The 20,178-nt window shown below is 39.9% G+C and overlaps 1 protein-coding gene across 1 annotated transcript in view; it reads right to left on the bottom strand.

Moving 5' to 3' along the window:
- The window catches only part of LOC146991466 (zeta-sarcoglycan-like), a 373,318-nt gene that overhangs the window by 6,065 nt on the left and 347,075 nt on the right, over positions 1-20,178 (bottom strand). Inside the window, exon 7 of the mRNA XM_085773280.1 lies at positions 16,564-16,687. Coding sequence (XP_085629406.1) covers positions 16,564-16,687 — 124 coding nt within the window. The remainder of the gene's footprint in view (positions 1-16,563; positions 16,688-20,178) is intronic.

Here is a 20,178-nt window from a genome sequence, read left to right on the forward strand (position 1 = left end):
GGACTTGGCAATGGGGTGAGAGAATGAGGAGAGATGTGTCTGTGCATGTGGAAATGCCAATGAAATTACTGGTTTCCCTTCCATAACATTGGAAACATCATGGCAAAAAAACTGAGGTACAGGGAATAGAGGAGGGGGAGAAAAAAAGAGGGAGAAGAAGAGAGTAAGAAAAGAGTGGAATAGAAGGAATGGAGAGACAAACAAGAAAGGAGGGAAAGGAGGCTGCTTATGAGACTGGGAAGAGAATACTGCAATTAGTATAAAAATGAAGGAGTGGTATGTGGGAGACATCGATAGAAATGAAGTGAGAGGAAAGTAGATGGAGAGTGAGACAGTAATGGATGGATGCTAGGCAGCAGGTAACAAGGACAGCAAAGGAGAGGTGGTGGATGGACAGATGGATAGATGGAAAGAGGAAAGAGAAGTAGAGGAAATGTAGTTGGAGTCATTTGTTGTAGCTTAAGGTCGGATTAGCACTGACATTCATCCCAAATGAGAGTGTCTGTAAGTATTAGGTCAGCCTGTTGTTAGCAGTACGTGGGGGTCTGTACACGTGATTTGTATGTGTTCAAGAAAGAGAAACCTCCATCTGTGAAAATAGTAACATTCAAAAGAATAGTTCACCAAAAAAATGAAATTCAGTAATTATTTACTCGCCCTCATGCTGATTCCGGAGTAGTATTCCTCAAAGTGCATCTGGTGACCCGGGAAGGGGGTTTGTACTCCAGCGAAATCCTTACATGAGAGTCAATAGCGCCTGACACAAAAAGGTCCATAAAACTACACAAAAACCTTGTAATATTCCTCCATACTGCTCATTTGCTGCAATCCAAGTGTCCTGAAGGGATATAGTCCAGAGTTTACTCAAAACAATGTAATTTGACTGGGGTGTGTGAACGTCAGAGTGCAATACAGGATTGTTTCGGCTGTAAAAATGTCCTAAATTACATTGTTTCGTAAACTCTGGACTATATCCCTTCTGGACACTTGGATTGCAGCAGACAAGCAGTATGGAGGAAGATTACAGGGTTTTTGTGTAGTTTTATGGACCTTTTTTGTGTCAGATGCTATTGACTCTCATATAAGGATTTCGTTGGACTATGAACCCCCCTCCAGGGTCTCCAGATGCATTTAAAAAACTACTCCGGAGTATTCATCAGCATGAGGAATTTCATTTTTTGGTGAACTATTCCTTTAAGACCATTAACAGCAGTCTACTTTATACATATAGGTTCTCAACTCAGTCAAATGGATAATTATATCTAGATATTTTCTCATACCAGAAAGCTGGCATGCATACACATACCAATTGTTGGAAATGAATTAATAAAAGGTGAACTTGTGACATAAATATCTCCTTGTGTATTTTGGAGCAGAGAAAATATGTTTCAGTCTTAAAAGATGATATATATCAACATATGTTATGTTGATATGTTTTATGAAATGAGAGTTTCCTAATAGCATTATCTTTCATATAAAAGGAAATCATAAAACATATTTTTAGACATAATGTAAATGTATTCCAACCCTCATTTTTTATGCTTTGTTTCCCTTAGTACATATGAGTAAAATTAACTGTGTGATCATGTGCATTTACTGTAAATAATTACAGTAAAATAATAGGCATAGACATAAAAACACTGCACAGTAGCGCCTCAGATATGATCACAGAGATGAAACATGTCACAAATCTGTTGTGTTACAGGTGTTCATGTTAGTTTATCCATTCCCTGCATACTTAAAAGATACAGTATAATGAGGAAATGTGAGTCCCTGTCTTATATGTATATCCATATGCATAGATGCAATGTCTGTGTGGGTGGCCTGCTGTGTGTATACAGTATAATGTGTGTGTGTGTGTCTGAGCCCATTTCTTTCTGACGTAAGTTTAGCAAGCACGTGGCTCAAGAAGATGGGAAACATGCAGGAAGCAGCAATTATGGAGGGTCAAAACATTTTTCATGGATGATTTCCTTTGGCACAGCTGAGGAACAGGCGAAAGAGGGTGGGAGGCGAGTGAGCTGTGAGAGACGAGGGGGAAGGCGGTGATGAAGGGATGAGCTTTTCCTGGAATGAAAGGCGGAGGAGGTGGAGGGAGAAAGACAGCAGAGGAGATATGGGGGTTAAAGTGTCATTTAGAGGAGATCAGGGGGAAGAACAAGTCTTGGAGTGTGCTGAGTGGTGAGTTTAGGAGGAGAGAGGAGTGTGAATGTGTTTAGGAGAGAGGCTAGAGTGTCTAGGAGGAGAGCAGAGGAACAGAGGTGAGTGTAACTCACGTTATTTACTGTGTATTGCTGTAAATTCGTTTACAATTATGTCTCTTGCCCTATTTACCTTGTTCTGCTGATGGACACAGATTCTTAACATTTATGTTAAAGAATATCCACTGTCTAATTCACGTCATAACAACATTCCTCCTAGCAGTATACAGTATATATCTATATGGGAGTGGAGGAAATACCCAGCAGTGTAAGCGTAAAACAATAATAACAAAATATTATCCTCTTAATGTGACAATCACAATCTCTAACTTGATGAAACCACATCTGTAGAAGTTTGTGACTGTCTGAATGCAACCTATACTCAAGTTTACTATCACATTTTTATACACACTCAAGGCTTGAAGAAATTTAAATCATTAAATTGCATTGCCGACTTTTTAGAGTGAGAGCATGGAGAAGTTGGGAGGTGGAGTGAGAGAGGTGTAACACAGGAAGAGGACAATAGCAGAAGCACACACAGTTCAACCTCTATGTTCTCCTTGCCTCAGTTCACCTCCCATCCACCTTTTCTTTCTCTCTTGCTCCCCCTGAAATCACAAACACTCCAACAACACAAATAGGTAGGAGGTTGTGAAGCTATCTGAGTGTATTACACAGACCATTAGGCTTGTTGAATGGACAGATGCTGAAATGGGAGCTGACAATGGACTAAATGACAGAGGCTGGAGAGAGACTGAGAGTGAAGTAACCCACATGTAGCTGGGGCATAAAGCAATATCAGCCTCAGCCTGCTCTACTGTACCACCACACAGAGCAGGAGAGAGAGAGAGAGAGAGAGAGAGAGAGAGAGAAAGGAATACACTGTAAAGACTCATTTATGCACAGTGTTCATTTGCTTTTGGAGCAAAACAGGGCAGTGTCATCAGATATTGTTGCAACCACAACATATGATGAAGAAATAAAAAAAGGTGCCACTTAATGATGAGAGGTTTTGCTATGTATTTAATGGATGGATGAAAGTATGCAGGCAGTGTTGGCTACATATTTTGAAATAGATGCATTGCTTTTTTTCAAATGTAAAGGGAGCATGAATGAGCCTTGAGAGTAACAAACTTACATACTGTACAACAATAACAAACAGTGCAGCAGCTTCAGAATATCAAACAAAAGCTGTAATGCAAACAAGAGATGGGCAAGCAGACAAAAGTCCCACATGTGGACTGAGTTTTCTCTGACTGACAGAATTGCACGCACACCCCTCCATAATGACTGCCTCGGGCAATGTAAAGCCTGGGCTAATGAATTTTCTAAAGTTAATCACATCTTTTGGAAAAATGTCCACTTCTTTCAGGTATTGGCACATATTTGTTAATCTGTTATCTTTTGGGATTATAACAAGATTTTTGGGGAAAAAAAGTCCCTAGCGACTGGATGATAGGGGAACAGTTGTGATCCTGTGAGTTCACTCTGGGTACATCTGTGCAGATACATATGTGATTCAATATTCACTGGCATTTTCATTATTTTGAGTGTGTATATGTCCATCATGTATGTGAAGGTGATCATTTTTTGTTGTATATTTAGTTTTAGTGTGTGCATATGTGAATGTTAATTTTATATTATGCAGTGTGTATATGTGCATGTTTATATTGTAAAGTCCACAGGATCAGTGTGTACGACAGGGAGTTACCCCCTGCCAGCATTTTAATTCACTCACTATTCTCCCTTACCCGCAGGTAAAACAACAAGCAGCAGGAAAAAAAAAGTCCCTGCCAGCCCAGTAACACCTCCAGGCTACAGCGTCTTAATAAACCCCAGCATTGTGCCAACAAACAATATGGTAACCCAACTTTGTTAAAAAGTTTCTGTTAACCTGATTTCACCTCACTACAGTGAGTTTTTGTACATAAAGACAATTTTGCCATTACAGATCCATTACACTTTTGCGATACACGTTTATATTGATAAGTCTGAAAAACCACCTCATGAGAGTGTAAAAATGTTTTAGCGATATTTGAGAGGTTTTTTGAAATGTACTGTAGTTTCCATTACCAGTTTTATATTGCGATATTTAGGTTTTGCGCATTTGTAGGGGTAATGGAAACGCACAGATGTATGTGTCATCTTCTAAACTCACAAAGGAAATGCTCCACCGTCTCACAATTTTTGCAGCAACAATGCCTCAGACAAATGGTAACATTGCCAAATGCCTTGATCAAGACATCTGGAGGTGATAGCATGTGTTTGTCTCTGTTTCTGAGGTTTCTGATATGTAAAATGATGTGTCCTCATTTCTGTATTACAGAAGTGAATACACAAATAAATACAAGAGCTTATCAAAAGATTGAAAAGAAAATAATAATTAGCACTAACACAGAGGAAGGCTAAAGCCCCTTTCACACCCCTTGTAAGTTGTGTGAGTTTCAAGATGAAATCATTTCCTGTTGCTCATTCACACGTGACCAGAAACCTACTGACTATATTTGCACCCAACATGTCTGCACTTCTCAGAAACTGATTTTCATCATAAGCTCCGTTAATAATGGGAAACCAATTAACTCTGTCAGAAAAACCCTCCGGAATGAACCCTGCACCCCCTACTGCTACTGCTGTGGAATTTATGCTGCCTTTTTTAATCACTTGTTTTAGTAGGTTTTTTTTTTACTTTTCACTGTCACTTCATTGTGCTGCTGCGACTTGAGTATGAATTTCATTCTCTTCATTGTGAACTAGAAAAAGAAAGCATTTACAGCAGGAAATGCATGTGAATACTGAAAGAAGCTGCTGAATGCCATTGCTGAAGCAATGCTGAATTAGCTGAAGAAGTTGCTAAAGCAATGCTGAAAAGGCTGACGCTATAGCTGAAAACTATAACTTGCAATCAGAGCGATGAATGGAATGGAATTACATGTAGTAAAAATTGTAAATTTAAGTGTAAATGTTTGAAGAGTTGAACTCTGCTGCAAAGTTAGGGCGCATTCACACCTGCTTTGTTCCGATTCAGCAACTAAACCGATACAACTGTTGCATTCTTTTTTTGGGGCCGTTTGTGTTCACACAGTTCCAAACAGTCCAAAGTAGTAAACAAATGCCATGCGCTAACAAACTCTTCTCTTATTGGTCAGAATTAAAAAAATAAAATAAAAAAAATCCATGGAGGAGAGGTCCCAATGGGGCTGAAAATTAAAATCCAACAAGGTCCGAACTGCGGTTGAAACCCAGACCCTACCCAATCCAAGTTTTTTGTGTAGCCTACATTTTCGGCCCTAATCCGACCCCAACAAAAAGCGAAGAAGCCAGAAGCACGTCCGGTCGGCTGTCACACTGGCTGTGGAACCAGCCAGTTCTCAACAAGTCTGGTTGTTGACACTTTTGCATGAAAAGCTGATTTGCCGAATACGACCCCTCCCCCACCCCCTGTCTGTGATCGCCTGCCTCCCCTGTCCTAGAGGTCACCGCATGTCACTGGTCTAGCTGCACTAAGAGGCTCAGTGATAATGGTGCGTTCCAGGCAACCCGTACCTTGTGTTTTTCCGACCTGTGAACTCGTACCAGATCAAACTGGTACGAGTTCACGGGCTGGAAATTACGTGTTTGACAGCCGTTATAGTGCATTTTCACGGGTAACAGGTCGGAAAAACACGAGTTACGGGTTGCCTGGAACGCTACAAACTCGTAAGTCGCGGCTTGAAGTCATGACTTACGAGTTCAAAACCCAGCCTGGAACGCAGCATAAAATTCTGCAAGACTCTCTGCTGTTTTGATCACACTACATAAAACAACCGTGGAGAAAATCATGTGTGTAGAGTTGAATTTGTGGCCATGGTGACAGGTTAGAGAGAAAGGTTCCATTATGTTTTTTGGCTGTTTTCCACTTTAATGATGATGTCACTCATTTTAGTCTCTGCTCGTTAGACGCAGTACACACCCATTATAAAGTTGGATTAAATCCAAAATTTGAATGATTTTTAAACAGCCATGAATCAGAAACTGTTTAAGATATCAATAATCAGAGTAATGGCTGAATACTTTAAAGTTTGTGAAAAATTTAGAAGTTGAATGAAGCATGTACTGTAGCTTAAAGCACGCTGAAGTGGTTGAAGTTCAACGAAGCAGAAGATTTGAAGAGTTTGAAGACTGTTTCAATACTTTTCCTATGGGACAAAAAAAATCAGAAATAGTTGAATATTTTAAAAAGTATAAATAGTATGAAAGATAAAAATAATAGCAATAATGTTCAGAAAAAGCTGCACGTTTTGATATATGAATTATTGAAATAGCACAAAGTATGAAGGGCTTGTTAGATGCAGAAAAAGGGAAGAAGTAAGAAAAAAGAGTAAGCATCAGCTTCAGCATTTACCCTAATAATTATCTTCAACGAAAAGTTTTTGAATGGATGCAGAGCTGTCTGCACTGGATTTCTCCACCACTGACTGGCAAAATTTTCATACTGTATTCTCCAATGATTAACATTCCCAATATAACCACCAAGTACTGTTGGAACTTCATGCCCTACTCGAGGACATTCAGACAGTATTTGCTGAGCATGCAGCAGCATCGCTCCCTGGAGAGCATTCCTGTGTTGTCTGCCTCTTAACAAACAGCAAATAAACATCAAAATTGTAACCATTTTGCACACTAATTGGTCCTCTGGCATATCCCACTGCAACGGACCTTTTCCACTTGAATGTAAATTAAGTCATTCTGTCAGAATGACTATATATATATATATATATATATATATATATATATATATATATATATACATATACTGTATATATATACCCGACATGATAAATTGTTTCGAAAAGATTAAATAAGTCTATATTATATTTTAAGCTTCTTTGTAGCGGAGCTCCCAGTGTCTCAGTTCACTGCTCTTCCTGTGTCAGTGCAAATTTCGCGTGATTTGCACTGACCGGCAGAACAATTTCTAATGTCGGGGCTTCAATACAAGAGGGACATTACAGACGAGCAGTATGGAGGTATTTGGATGTTTTTTGGTGTGTCTTTTTGGACGAAGAAAAGTGAACACCATTCACAACCATTATGGACAAATACTGCTGCGCGGACCCCCCCCGGTAACTCCAAGAAGGCACGGAGGACTCTGAAAATTCGACATGAGGGTGAGTAGATTGAATTTTGGGTGAACTATCCCTTTAAAAGCATCGTTAGAGTGAGAAATGTCCATAGATCTGTTATTTATTTATCTGCTATGATCACAGACAGACGGTCTGTGATGTAGCAAAAGTTCCTCGGGATCTCGAGAAACTTCATCCTTTTTTTTTTCACCCATCAATTTTTTGATAAGGGGCTCCGTAAGTTACGAATCGAAATTTGTCCGGAAGATGAAAAATTATAAGAAGACAAAATCCACAGTATACCAATAGGGCCTCAGGGCGAAGCAGTGGTCGCTGGAGCTATTTCATAGCTGTAGGGGCCAGTGCCTCTGTGCGTTTGCCCCGTGGCCCTAATTAATGTAGGATAGAGATGAACGCAGAAGAGAGAGAGAGAGAGAGAGAGTAAGAAAGGGAGTTGATAAAAAGGCAGGAGGACTACAGGATTCCTGAGAGGATCTGTCAACTCTCATTGGCTTTGATTTTAATGGAAGCCAGCGCTCCCCTACCTCTAACCCATTTGGCCCTAATTCCAGCACTGCTTTCCAAACTTTTTAAACTTTAATGGCCCCTTCTTAAGTGCCAGCTGCTGACAACATTGATTTGGCTTTAAGCCTTGCTGTCCTGCACGCCTTTATTTTCTCCTGCAAAATCGACAGAAACATCTATTTTCTGCCATCCTCCTGTGCCTCCTACTCATCCGATCCTCCTTCTATCCTCCCTTCATCTGCTCTCCTTTGTTCATTTGATGGTGTCAGCGGTCGGGGAAAGCTTGGATAAGGATGGATGAAAAGGAATGCTATTTGGACAAACTGTTCTTCTTTAGTATGTACGTATGTAGGTATTTTTTTTGCTGCTTATTTTAAAACAGGCTGGGTTGGCACAGAGAGAAGAGATACTTCCATTGCAGACTGAGGAAGTGACGCTTTTGTTGACACACAAGCTGATTAAATTAAAGGAACTTGAGGCAGGATTTGTGAAGAAATACACATGCATTTTAAGTTTTTTAATGCTAATGGGTGATGAAGCATTCAAAACCAAAAAGAATGAGCACACACGCGTATCTCTCGCACTGTCCTGCGGATGTGACGTCAATGACACTGCATGAGCGTCCTTGACGGCTTTGGCTTGCAACCACTTGCGACCAGCGGTGGTCGGCGGATGTCTTGCAGCCTAAACAGTCATGTGAGCAGCGAGTAAAGAAATAGAGAGCCTAAGCGGAAGCAGGAAGTAACGGTCACCATGGGACCTCAACTCTGAAAAACTCGCCATTCAAATGAATGGGACTGAAAATTTTATTTCGTGATCCGTTTGAATTGTGCCATGAGAAAAAAATATGTCGTCTACCTGTTTAAAACATCACGTTTCATCCCGAGAAATCAGCCGTTTGTTGTAAAGCTATTGTAGAATAAAATTCAGAAGAATCTGTAAGCAGAAAGACTACAAGTCGCGTAGGTAACGTCACACACCAAATGCCGCCCTTTCCCGTGTCAGTTGGTGACGTATTTTCTGTGGGACACAGATCTGTAGTCCGCAGAGCGGTCTTTACACAAAATACATTCTTCTGTTGCCGTTTTATGATAAACGGCTGATTTCTCGGCATGAAACGTGATGTTTCAAACAGGTAGAGGACATATTTTTTTCTCATGGCGCAATTCAATCGGATCACGGAATAAAATTTTCAGTCTCATTCATTTGAATGGCGAGTTTTTCAGAGTTGAGGTCCCATGGCGCCGTTACTTCCTGCTTCCGCTTAGGCTCTCTATAACATTACTTTAAGTTTTATTATATTAATGTATTAATGTATTAATATATTATTTCATGCGAGAAAGTGAAAAAAAAAGAGAAAGTTTAGATTCTTAATCTGTGGTCAGTTTATCCAAATAACGCCTGTAAGTAGATTTGCTCCGACGTTTTCAGAGAAGTGGAGAGCCACTGTGGGAGCAACCGAGCAGCACTAGCGGCTCTTCACAGAGGCAGCAGCCGGTTTGCTGACCTGGTGCCCGGTCACTGCTCTGCTGGTCAACCTCCAGGTGTCACGGTAAATTGAGCACTGTACAATGAGTGTGGTATAGCGCATTTACAGTACCGTTTATTAGCAGTCAAGCGCGACCTGTCCATTCACCCGTGTCATTATGTATGTGTGTGTGTGTGTGTGTGTGTATGTGCGGTGCGAGAGAGACGGCAGGTTGAGGGGCTGACTGGCAGAGATGGTTAAATGCTGTTTTTTTTTTTCTGTGAAGAGACTGTGGCGGGCCCAAATGTAACTGTGGTGGCTAATTAATGGGAAACACTGGTATAGTATGCCAGCCCCCTGGTCGAACAATCCAGTCGCAACCCCCCCCAACACACACACACACACACACACACACACACATCCGACCACCCGCCACAGTCCCCTTGCAAACCTGCGGGAAACTCTGCAGCCACAGTGTCACTGTCACAGCATCAGCTGCAGTACACTGCTGTGGAGAGTTCATGCGCGCTCCCGCACCAGCTTGGCTGATGGCTGCAGTAACCCTAACGGCCGCATGTACCACTAATGAGCCTTATTCCTTGATCCTGCCTGAAGTTCCTTTAAATGGTGTTGCTGCTTAAATATATACACCAAGACCATGATAAAATTCATAAGGGAGAAGAAATAAGTAGTGTGTCATCTACAAGCTCCACACCTAGGGTGAGCAACAACAGCTAGGGCCAGACGAATCAATGTGAATGTCTTTGACTGACTGACTGACTGACTGACTGAGTTAAGTCTATTGAGTTACACCACTGGTCAGGCTAATGCCACATGACTCAATCTTGTATTGGCCAATTAGGTATTGGAGATTTCCCACAGTTTTTATGGATGGTTGTTTCCAACCTAGTTTTACCAACTTAGCACATTTATCCCTGGAATTTTGCTGTAAAAAGGTTTTGGGACAAATATAGCAAATTTTTATAGAATAGAGTTGCTAGTAGTCCCCTGAGCGAGAGGCACTGGTCTCTGTGAATCTACTCTGTTCAGTAAGTGGCAGAAAGCTGCAGTAGCAGTTTCTTACGTTGTGCATTTTGTGAAAGACGAATACGAAATATATACTGTCACTTCTAACGTTCGCTCTGAGCAAACAAGTACATGTAGCCAAAATCACAGTATACTCCTTGTCTTTAACTCGTGTGCATGGTGATGTCCTGTAAATAGGCTTAAAAAGCGACAGATTTCATTGTGGTGGCCCCAGGATCAACATCTTGGACAGCAGCCAGGACAGACATTACAAATGAACTAATGGAGCTCTTCAGGTAAGTAGGATGCTTTAGATTGTTGGCTGATCAATCAATAGTTTTACACCTTAACTGGCACAAAGTATACTGCAGTTACAGTATTTTAGACTAGAGGAGATGCTACGAGAAAATCAAACCACAAAGTAACACAACAACAGTAACAACTTTATAGATGCACATACCTCTGTTCAGGGTTGATCTGTCATTTATTCTTTTTGTTTATAATTAACTGAAGGGAAATGTGGTGAGAAAATGACTACCACGTGACGTGACCTTTCTCCAACTGTCTGTGATGAACTGCACAGACCTGTTACAGTATATCAAGCAGTGAAAGGGTCAAGGTTATATGTAAACATTTATATGAGTATATCTATATCATTCATAGGATTTTCATAAGAATTGCTGTGAAGCTGTGTCTGTCACATCAGCAGCATTCAAATGTGTGTCTCTTTGCTCAAGCATAATGCACATTCTCATATAAAATGGACCCTTATAAAATAGATTGCCTGATGAGGCGACTGTGCTGGACATTGCGTCATTGGGCAATAATGTCAAAATGGTTTAGGGGGAAAAAAATGTCAGCACAGGGCTAGACAGGATGCATTAGATAGGAGGAAAAAAGAGACCATACAAACAAGAGAAAAAAGACCATATGAAATATGGTCCGGCACTGCCATTGTGGTAGGCAGTGTTGACAAAACCCACACTGAGAAAAGTATCAAAAATAACAAAAGAACATGTGCTCATGTTATGTCATCTTAAACAACACCTATCGTCCTTACAAGCTGCATCTCAGCTGTTCAGAATTATTTCTCAAGCGTCTGAGTTGTGCTGTGATCCATGCTGGAAGGAGCCCAGCTGCCTTTTATTAGCATTAGTTAACGTTAGCTTTAGCTTCTGCCAACACGCTGCAGCTGACTGATAACAAGAGCTGTGGGGTTTAGCAAGCAGACATTCGTTGCAAAATCTCCAGAGTGAAATGTGTACTGAAATAAGTTGTGATGGTTGATATTCAGTTTTGTTTCAACAACACAGCAGCAACAATCAGAGAGTACTCTGCAACTCATATCAATAGTATACTTCCCAAACAGAGCGCCTGTGAAAAGTGCTTTTGATTTATTGTTCACGCTCAGTTTCTTCACAATATGACTACAGACTTTTACTCATGATCTGTTCTGCTTTTATTTATGTGACACATTATGCTAGAAAAATCCAAAGACAAGAGATGTAATCCGTTGATAATAAAATACTGAAAGCCTTTTTGTCAGGCATGCATGAAGCCAAGGCGAGGAGAGAAATGTATTCGATAAAGTAATTTTATGTACAGCCCTTTCACCCCTGGTGGTAACTGCACCTTTTTTGGTATATTGGATTTCATCTTTACATTTCACAAAGGAGGGTCTGAGCAAGAATGACAAAACATCAAGAGACAAAAAATGTTAAAGGATACACTTTAAGATGACAGACAATAATAAGAAACATGGATGGACGAGAAATGAATGCAAGGGAAAAAAAATGTGTTTGAGTGCCCAGTGGTCAGATTTTGAGAAAGATGAAATAGAATAGAAAAAGGCAGATACAACAAAAGATGGTGGGTTTCTATGAAATGTTTTTAACAGCTTTATTACAACAAACAAATAATAAGTTATATGCTCTGCTGACCAATACAAACAAATGTGCATATAAATAAGCAGAATTTGACTCTAAACTTCTTTTCTCCAATTTCTTTGAGGATGTGAAAATTGTTATTTAAGCAAAAACCACAAAAAAACATATCTATTCTGACTCAACCTTTTACTATTCTTTAGAAAAATTGAATATTTCATAACCTTGGAATATCATCATTGTGCTGGGTACCAATGAGCTTGGTAAAAAGGCAGGATGAAATGAAATAAATAATACCTACTATTTTTTTTTTACCACACAGTAATTACAGTTTTTACCCATATTTTCTGGCCTAAACCAATAAATACATTCTTTTTCATTATCTTTCTAATTCAGTTTTAAAGTTTATCACATTAATGTGCTCCTCAATCCCACACACTTCCTTTATGCCACTGTAATTACACAGGTTTTCCTGAGCACATTAACACATGAAGCTGATAAAGCTTCCGATGGCATTTATAAAGCTGTACCTGAGTGAAAAGGGCTTTCTATTTCAGCAGGTGACGAAGTAAAGGGTGACGGGGTTGAGAAGAGGTGCACCACAAGTCCTTTATTTTGTCAAGCTTTTCAAGCTATATCAAGGCCTTCCAAAGGCCCACAGCACAATCATTGTTACACTCTGCTAAACGCTATTGTTCACCATCAATAGGAAGACATCTATTTATGCAGGGATGACAGAGAGAGAGATGGAGAGGGAACAAGAGAGAGAGAGAGGGAGAGAGAGGGCGAAAAAGACAGAGATAATGGATGAACAAAGAGAAGGAAGAGACAAACGAATACATGAAACGGAGAGGGAGAGAAAGACAGAGATGACAGAAAAGAGGTAAAAATTATAATCCCCCCTTTCCCTCCCCTTTCTGTGTGAAGTGACAGCCACAGTGATGTATAACCCTGGCAGTGGAAAGTTAATTAGATAGGCTGGGTTACTTAGAGATGAAGGACTGAGTGGCTGAGAGGGAGGAGGGGGGAAAGGAGGGGGAGAAGGAGGTGTGGATAAAAAAAAGTAAAACTAAAATAAAAACAAGGAGTAGAGCTGAAAAGAGGATGGTATAGACATGAGTAGGACGAGTCAGGGAAAAACAAGGGAGAGATATAGGACAAGGGAGGGAAATTAGAGTAGAGACATGGGGAAGTTTAAATAAAAGGCAAAGGGCCTTGTTAAAATTATGTTTTGCTTCTCCACTCAGTGCAACTGCACAATTATTCAACCATAACAATGATAGACACACATGCCAGAGTGTAAGAGGAGTGCCATGGGTGCAATCTAGGGATGGGTATTGATAAGAATTTAGCGATTCCGATTCCATTATCGATATTGCTTATCGATTCGATTCCTTATCGATTCTCTTATCGATTCTCATTGGGTGAGGGAATAAAAGAGAAATGGGTTTGTTTGCATTAATGCAGTGGTTCCCAACCTTTTTTGGCTCATGACCCCTTTTGACATCACAAATTTCTGGTGACCCTCATTCAAGATGAGCAAGCTCAGATATTTGTATATGCTGCATTTTATTTTATCTTGATTTATTCAAGAAAGTGAATATATCAAGAATAGTTGTTTAAGATTGTGAAAAATAATTAGTTTATTTATTTATTTATTTATTTTTAATCAATTACTAGACATTTAAGGCGATCCCATTTGAATTCCAGGCGACCCCACATGGGGTCCCAACCCCAAGGTTGAAAACACTGCATAAATGGCTCTGACATTAAAAAAGTTGACAGGACCGACCTGCCTGGACAGGTTAACACTAGACCACTGTGGCTGTGGGGCAGCTATGCTCACAGGAGGAATTTAACAATGTTTCCATTACATGGTTTTTATGCATCTGTAGGTTATTGTTTTCATAACGTTCGTTTTTATGCGGAGTGAGCGAGTGAGCGAGCGAAAGAGAGAGAGCGCGCCAGAGAAAAGACACAGGGCGCAGCTACCGTTTCACGTGGCGACGAGCAAAACCTGAAAGGAAGTGGTTAGAATAAAGAGAGAAAAACAGAAAGAATATGTAGCCTGTTCAGGAGACGTTGTCCTGTCCTCACGACGTGAGGGAGGGAGGACCGGAGGGAGGCTCTGGCTCACAGGTTTAGTGATGAGGAAACGTCACTGTCAGCTGCATCTGTCAGCAGCTCCGCTCCACACAGACACGCCACTAACTTTATTTTGTGAGAACAAACGGTGACGTGTGGATATAAACACTAAGCACCCTCATTTATAATGAAGATTGATTTTAACGGAACGTTACGTAACGTCATTAATCAATTAATGCGCGAGTTTCTGAACCAAACGGAATCGATAAGGGAATCGTTAAAGCAGACACGCACACGATTCCAAGAATTGATCCAAGTTGGAACCGGTTCCGAAGAGGAACCGGTTTTCGATTCCCATCCCTAGTGCAATCTAAAACATAAATTACAACAAAAGCCTCAGTCTCACTGGCACTGACATCCCTTGTGCTTGGCTCAAGGACATATGTCATTCGCATTGCTGAGCAGGTGACTGGATGTCTGCCCTCCATCAGCAAAGTGCATGACATAGACTAAAAGAATAGGATAAAAACAAACAGCGTCAGACCTGCCGACTCAAGAAACTGTCACTGGAGGACAGTGCCCACTCACTGGAACCAAGACTGAACTGGGGGTTTCTGTTTGTGTGGACGCTCCTTAACCGTCTACAGCCCTGCCTGCAATCTCACTATGGGTAAACCCCAGAAAGGCCAGTCTATTACAGTGAAACACATGTAGTCACAGATATATTCATACGAAGACACCGGAGCAGAGTCAACTCTACTCTACTACTCATGTTGCTATAATCAAGTACTAAGGGAGGGGGGGTGGTCTAAGGTAAGAGTGAATAACTAATACTATAAATACAGATTTTATGGTTTGCTTTCTGTTACTTTGTGAGTACCCTGATACAATTGGACGATGAACTCCTTTTCAATCACTTTTCTTCACCATCTTTCCCTACTTTTCTCTATCCACCTTTTCCCTGCTGTAATAAACTGGTTTGACATGTCCAATATTATATATCTGACATTTCCCCTTATTATTTGGTGTCCAAGAAAGTCCAAATGAGAAAAGAGGGACGGTGCAAAAGAACAAAAAAGGAGTAAAATGGGAAATTAGTTCAGATGAGGACCATCAAACTTTCACTGTTGCTTTCAGAGACTTCTGTTATCTGTATGTGTGTGTATGTGGGACTATCTGAGTATGTGGGGCTGTGTATGAGAATGCAAGAGTGTGTGTATTTGTGATAAAAGACAGTGTGCATGAGACTGACAATGACAGTGAGTGCAACGAACAAGAGAGACCCATTCTTCTGTTAATTACTGAGTTAATGACACACTATGCTTCAGTGGACATGCAACATGGCAGGATGAAACACACACACACACACACACAGACGCACACAAGGATAATGGCTAAGTCTGCTTCGGTGCTCACGCAACATGGCAGGCTTCTATGCAAAGAGCTCGACAGTGAGATAGCAGGCTAACAATGACACGCACACACACGCGCGCACACATACACACACACACACACACACACACACACACAGCAGTAGCAGCAACTGACAGGGAACCTCATCAAACCAGCTTTAATGAAGTCACTTCTCCCAAATAGAAGAAGGGAAAAGAGGAGGGGGGGAGAAAAGGAGGACAAGGTCGCCTGGATTGATGACGCTCATTAGCCTAATAAGGTACTTTAATGAAATGGGCCCAACACTATAGAGTGCCACAGAGTCTAAAGACACACACATACACACACACACACACACACACACACACACACACACCAGTGACGGACTGGCACCAAAAAGAGTTTGTTTTTTTTACAGAGAGGCTGCACATTACACAAACACATTATATAAATATAAATATAAATATAAATAAATAAATTATATATATATATATAGGCCTATATCAGTGATCATTTACACAATGATTGCGAGAAAATGCATTGATGACAAAATACATTCTTTACCGGGTGGAATCAAACCCGGGGCTGCTGGAGCTATAGGACAAAAGCCTCTGTGTATAGGGTGCCTGCTCTACCAAGTAAGCTATGCAATACCCCCTATATTTTAGCATTATCGAGTTTTCCCCCCATTTTCAGAGGTTTTTTTTTCATCATTACACGGCTATTGTGGCATTTGGCCATATTGCCCTATGACCAGTCTATCAATGCACCTCACCTTTTTGTTGACCCTTCCATTTCAAATAAACTCTCTCACAAACATACTGTGTACCATACCATGAAGTTTGTGTGTATGAAGTTTGTATGTGGAAAGGTACACTAACCTCTCCTTCTGAGGACTGCAAAAGGAGGTCTTTCCTACAGGAAGCTGTGAAGTCTCCCACTCCAGCGTTGATCTCAACACCTCTGGGGGCCTCCAGGGTAAGGGTCCGAGTTGGAGACTCCAACCTGTGAAGCACACACACACTTTAGTCACACTGACAAGTATGTAAATGGCAAAAACCTCACCTGTACGACAACTTTATGAAAAGAGTGGGTTATGTAGGCCTTAGACTATTATCAAAGGATCAATAATCAGTTGTCCAAACAAGTTTGATGATCCTCTCCCTCTCAGTTAAAAACTGCTGGAAATATGGCTGTAGCCTACAAGTAAAGCCACTAAGTGTTACTGTTACAGTACTTTGAACAAATCTTTTACAATAGCTGCCACCAGCAACTATTGTTCTTTTGATTAATCAGATATATAATTCTTCTGTTTCATTTTCCTCAAATGATTTGAATTGACACACTGGCACGCTAGCCACCAAATAACACGTGTTAAATCTAGTCCAAACATTTTCTCTATCCAACAGAACAGGTTATAGGCAGCAACTGCACTGACTACCATGGAAAAAAGTAATCACTCTACTCATTTTACAACAATGTGATATTAGTTTAACCAGCACACTGCAGTTGTGTAAAAGCTGCCAAAGATAGCAGAACGTGGAAACAACAAGGTAGTTAAGTAAAATTATTACTGGGCTTTCACTTTGTAGTAAGCATGTTGAGTGCAGTAATAGTTTTTCATTCAAGTCTGTGTGGTCAGTGTTGAGTGAAATTGTAATTGTCATTTTTATGTCAACTAATCAGCAACCTGGTAGCTTACAAACAACTTCTATGATAATATTAAGATCACGTTATTGTTCAAACACTTCCATGTTGTTCTGATATTAAACACTTAATGATTTAATTCAATTTGTTAATAGCACATAAACCAATTAATGTGTTTAAATGACCACAGTCCAAAAGGAGAACAGTGTAAGCTTTAAAGCTCAGTGACTCATCTATTGAGGATCTTTCAAACAGCCTCCTCAGGACATACTTGTATCTTTGTTCTGGGGATCAATACATTTTTACAATATGTTCCAACTTTTTATGACATTTTTTATTGTATCATTGTGTTTTATTCCTCTGTAAAAAGACCCATCCAGAGAAACGCATTGCACACTATAAATGCTGTGGTATGTGGTATTGGGTATGTTACAGTATATACTTGTTTCTATAAAAATAAACATTTTATAAACTGCAGTGGCAACAACAGAGAACAATATTTGCAGAGAAGTGTTCCAAGGTTTGTTCTTCTGTGTGTGCTTTTGATCCAAACAACTTTTTGGAAGGCAAAACACGTATACAGAAGAAGTGAAGTTTTAAGAACCTTGCAAAAAACTTTAAGATTTACTAAAATTTCAAGTGTGTGTACATTTCAGAGGTTCAGAAAAGAACTCATATTTGGCTCAGATATCCCAGCACACATATATATCGCATATCATAGGCATAGCACACATATTTTATGTAGAGTGATCTAATACATGTTTTTATGAGAATCAGATTTAGATTTTCTAGGCATTTTATGGTGAAGCAGTGTTTGTTTTTGAGAAAACCTACTTGAATGAATATCCACTTCACTTCACAACTTAAAGTGCACTGCTCAAAAGTGCTCTGGCCATGATAGGCTTCAGTACCCTTGGAGTGAGAGGGGTCACTAAAGTCTGTGATTGAAAGTTGAAAACAATATGAGATGATTAAACAGCATGGTGGTGTTAGATCAGCAAAGTGCTTCACTCAAGAGCATGCTGGCAAGTGAAATTAAATAAAGAGGGCTTTCAGCAAAGCAGATGGATTTACAATTTATGAAGTGTGAGCATAACAAATTAAACGCCACAGTCACAATAAAGATCAAATAAGCGGGAAAATAAACTTGGCTTTAAGGGCACTTTTCCAGATACACTTTGTTCAATGGCATTTCAGAAGGTTGGTCTCCCAATCCCTTCTGAGGGGTTGTAGTAATAAAGCGTGTAAACCAAAGGGTAGATGAGCTACTTTCATGATGTGCATCCAGTCTGTGGTCACAAAACAGATGGATAAACAAACTTGGCTGGAGGTGACCACACCAACCATCCCCTCACTTCAATCCAGTCCCCAGAATCGTTAGTGACAATGCACATCCTCCACTCAGGTAATTTGGCAAGAAATAATTTTACATTTCATGGTTTTAATCAGAAGAACTGAACATTAGCAGACAGAGAAAGGCTCCCTTGACAATGGTTTTCCATGTCTGGCTGAACCCGAGTAATGAAAACACACTTTGGTAGATATTTTTGGTTCAACGTGCAATCAAGTTAATTTTCAGAATGTTTACACTTTTTTATTAGAAAAAAAAGAAAGGTGAAAAAACACTTTGGAAAAAAAAAGAAGCACCATCAAGCCAACTGACTTGATTCCATTTATTATATCAAGTGCAATTTAGTCCTTTAATTTATTAAGTGAGGGAGGCTGAAGGAGAACAGATCACCAGTGTCAGTGTCACTTGATTTGAGAGAATGTTTCAAGCGCTGCTTTGCTTGCGAATTAAGCCATCTCTCCCTTCTAATTTGCTACTGAATGAAAATGGGATTCTAGGGGTCCACATCACACTAAATGACCTGCAATGTGCTGTGGACTGGAAGCTACATTAGAAGAGAAATAGCTTTTTTTGTTTAGTTGTTGTTGTTTTTCTTTGAGGTAATGTGGGAGATTTTTTTGGATTATTCTACAGTATGTATTGAAGTGATATTATGTATGGGTTATTGAAGTTTCTAATTTGTGTTTTTTGTATGTTGTGATTATTTTGAGTCTGATGTACATGTAGAGGATTTATATCCTGTATCAATTTCATTCATAAAATAAAATAAAATAAATTTCATAAAATTTCAACAATGCATTGTTATTTTAGTTTGACTGGCTTTTACTGAAATGAATAAATAATAAATAATAAAAATTCTATGAGCTGATTTAACTTTTCAATTCATTTGTTATTTTTCTTACTGAAGAGCTGATGGTGGGATTTCTTTTGTTGGTTAAAGGTAAAGGTACTAGAGACATGAGGTGGATTAGTGTTGAGCATCCAAGCTACTGTATATAATAAGTGTTGGAAGCAGACACTTCACACTGGGCCGGATTTATTGTTCTCTAAAAACAGAGCATATGCTGCATCAGTCAGAGGTTAAAAAGCGGAGACATCAAGAGAGAGACAGGTAGACAAGAGATTAAACAAGAGGTGGAGAGAATGAAAACAGAAAACTTTCTCCTATCTGTCATTATCCTATAGTTTCACATGTGCACGGGGGAGAGAGAGACTGAGTCAGAGAGAGAGAGAGAGAGAGAGAGAGAGAGAGAGAGAGAGAGACAGCTTGTTGGCCCAGTCAACAGCAGTGAAGTGAGAATCTTCGGTTGGTTTGACAGCTGAGGCAATTACAGTGACGCTGCTGCAGGCTGAAACCACCTCTCATGGGCACACACATACACACACACACACACACACACATACACACAGTGAATTTTTTATTATTATAGTTATGTTGCTGCCTTGCCCTACAGTTTTATTTATTTTTTCATGAATCTACACTTCATTACCAAAATTT

This window comes from Trachurus japonicus, chromosome 1 (genome assembly GCF_045865225.1).
Source record: "Trachurus japonicus isolate A0001 chromosome 1, Traja_1.0".
In the NCBI taxonomy this organism is placed as follows: Eukaryota; Metazoa; Chordata; class Actinopteri; order Carangiformes; family Carangidae; genus Trachurus; species Trachurus japonicus.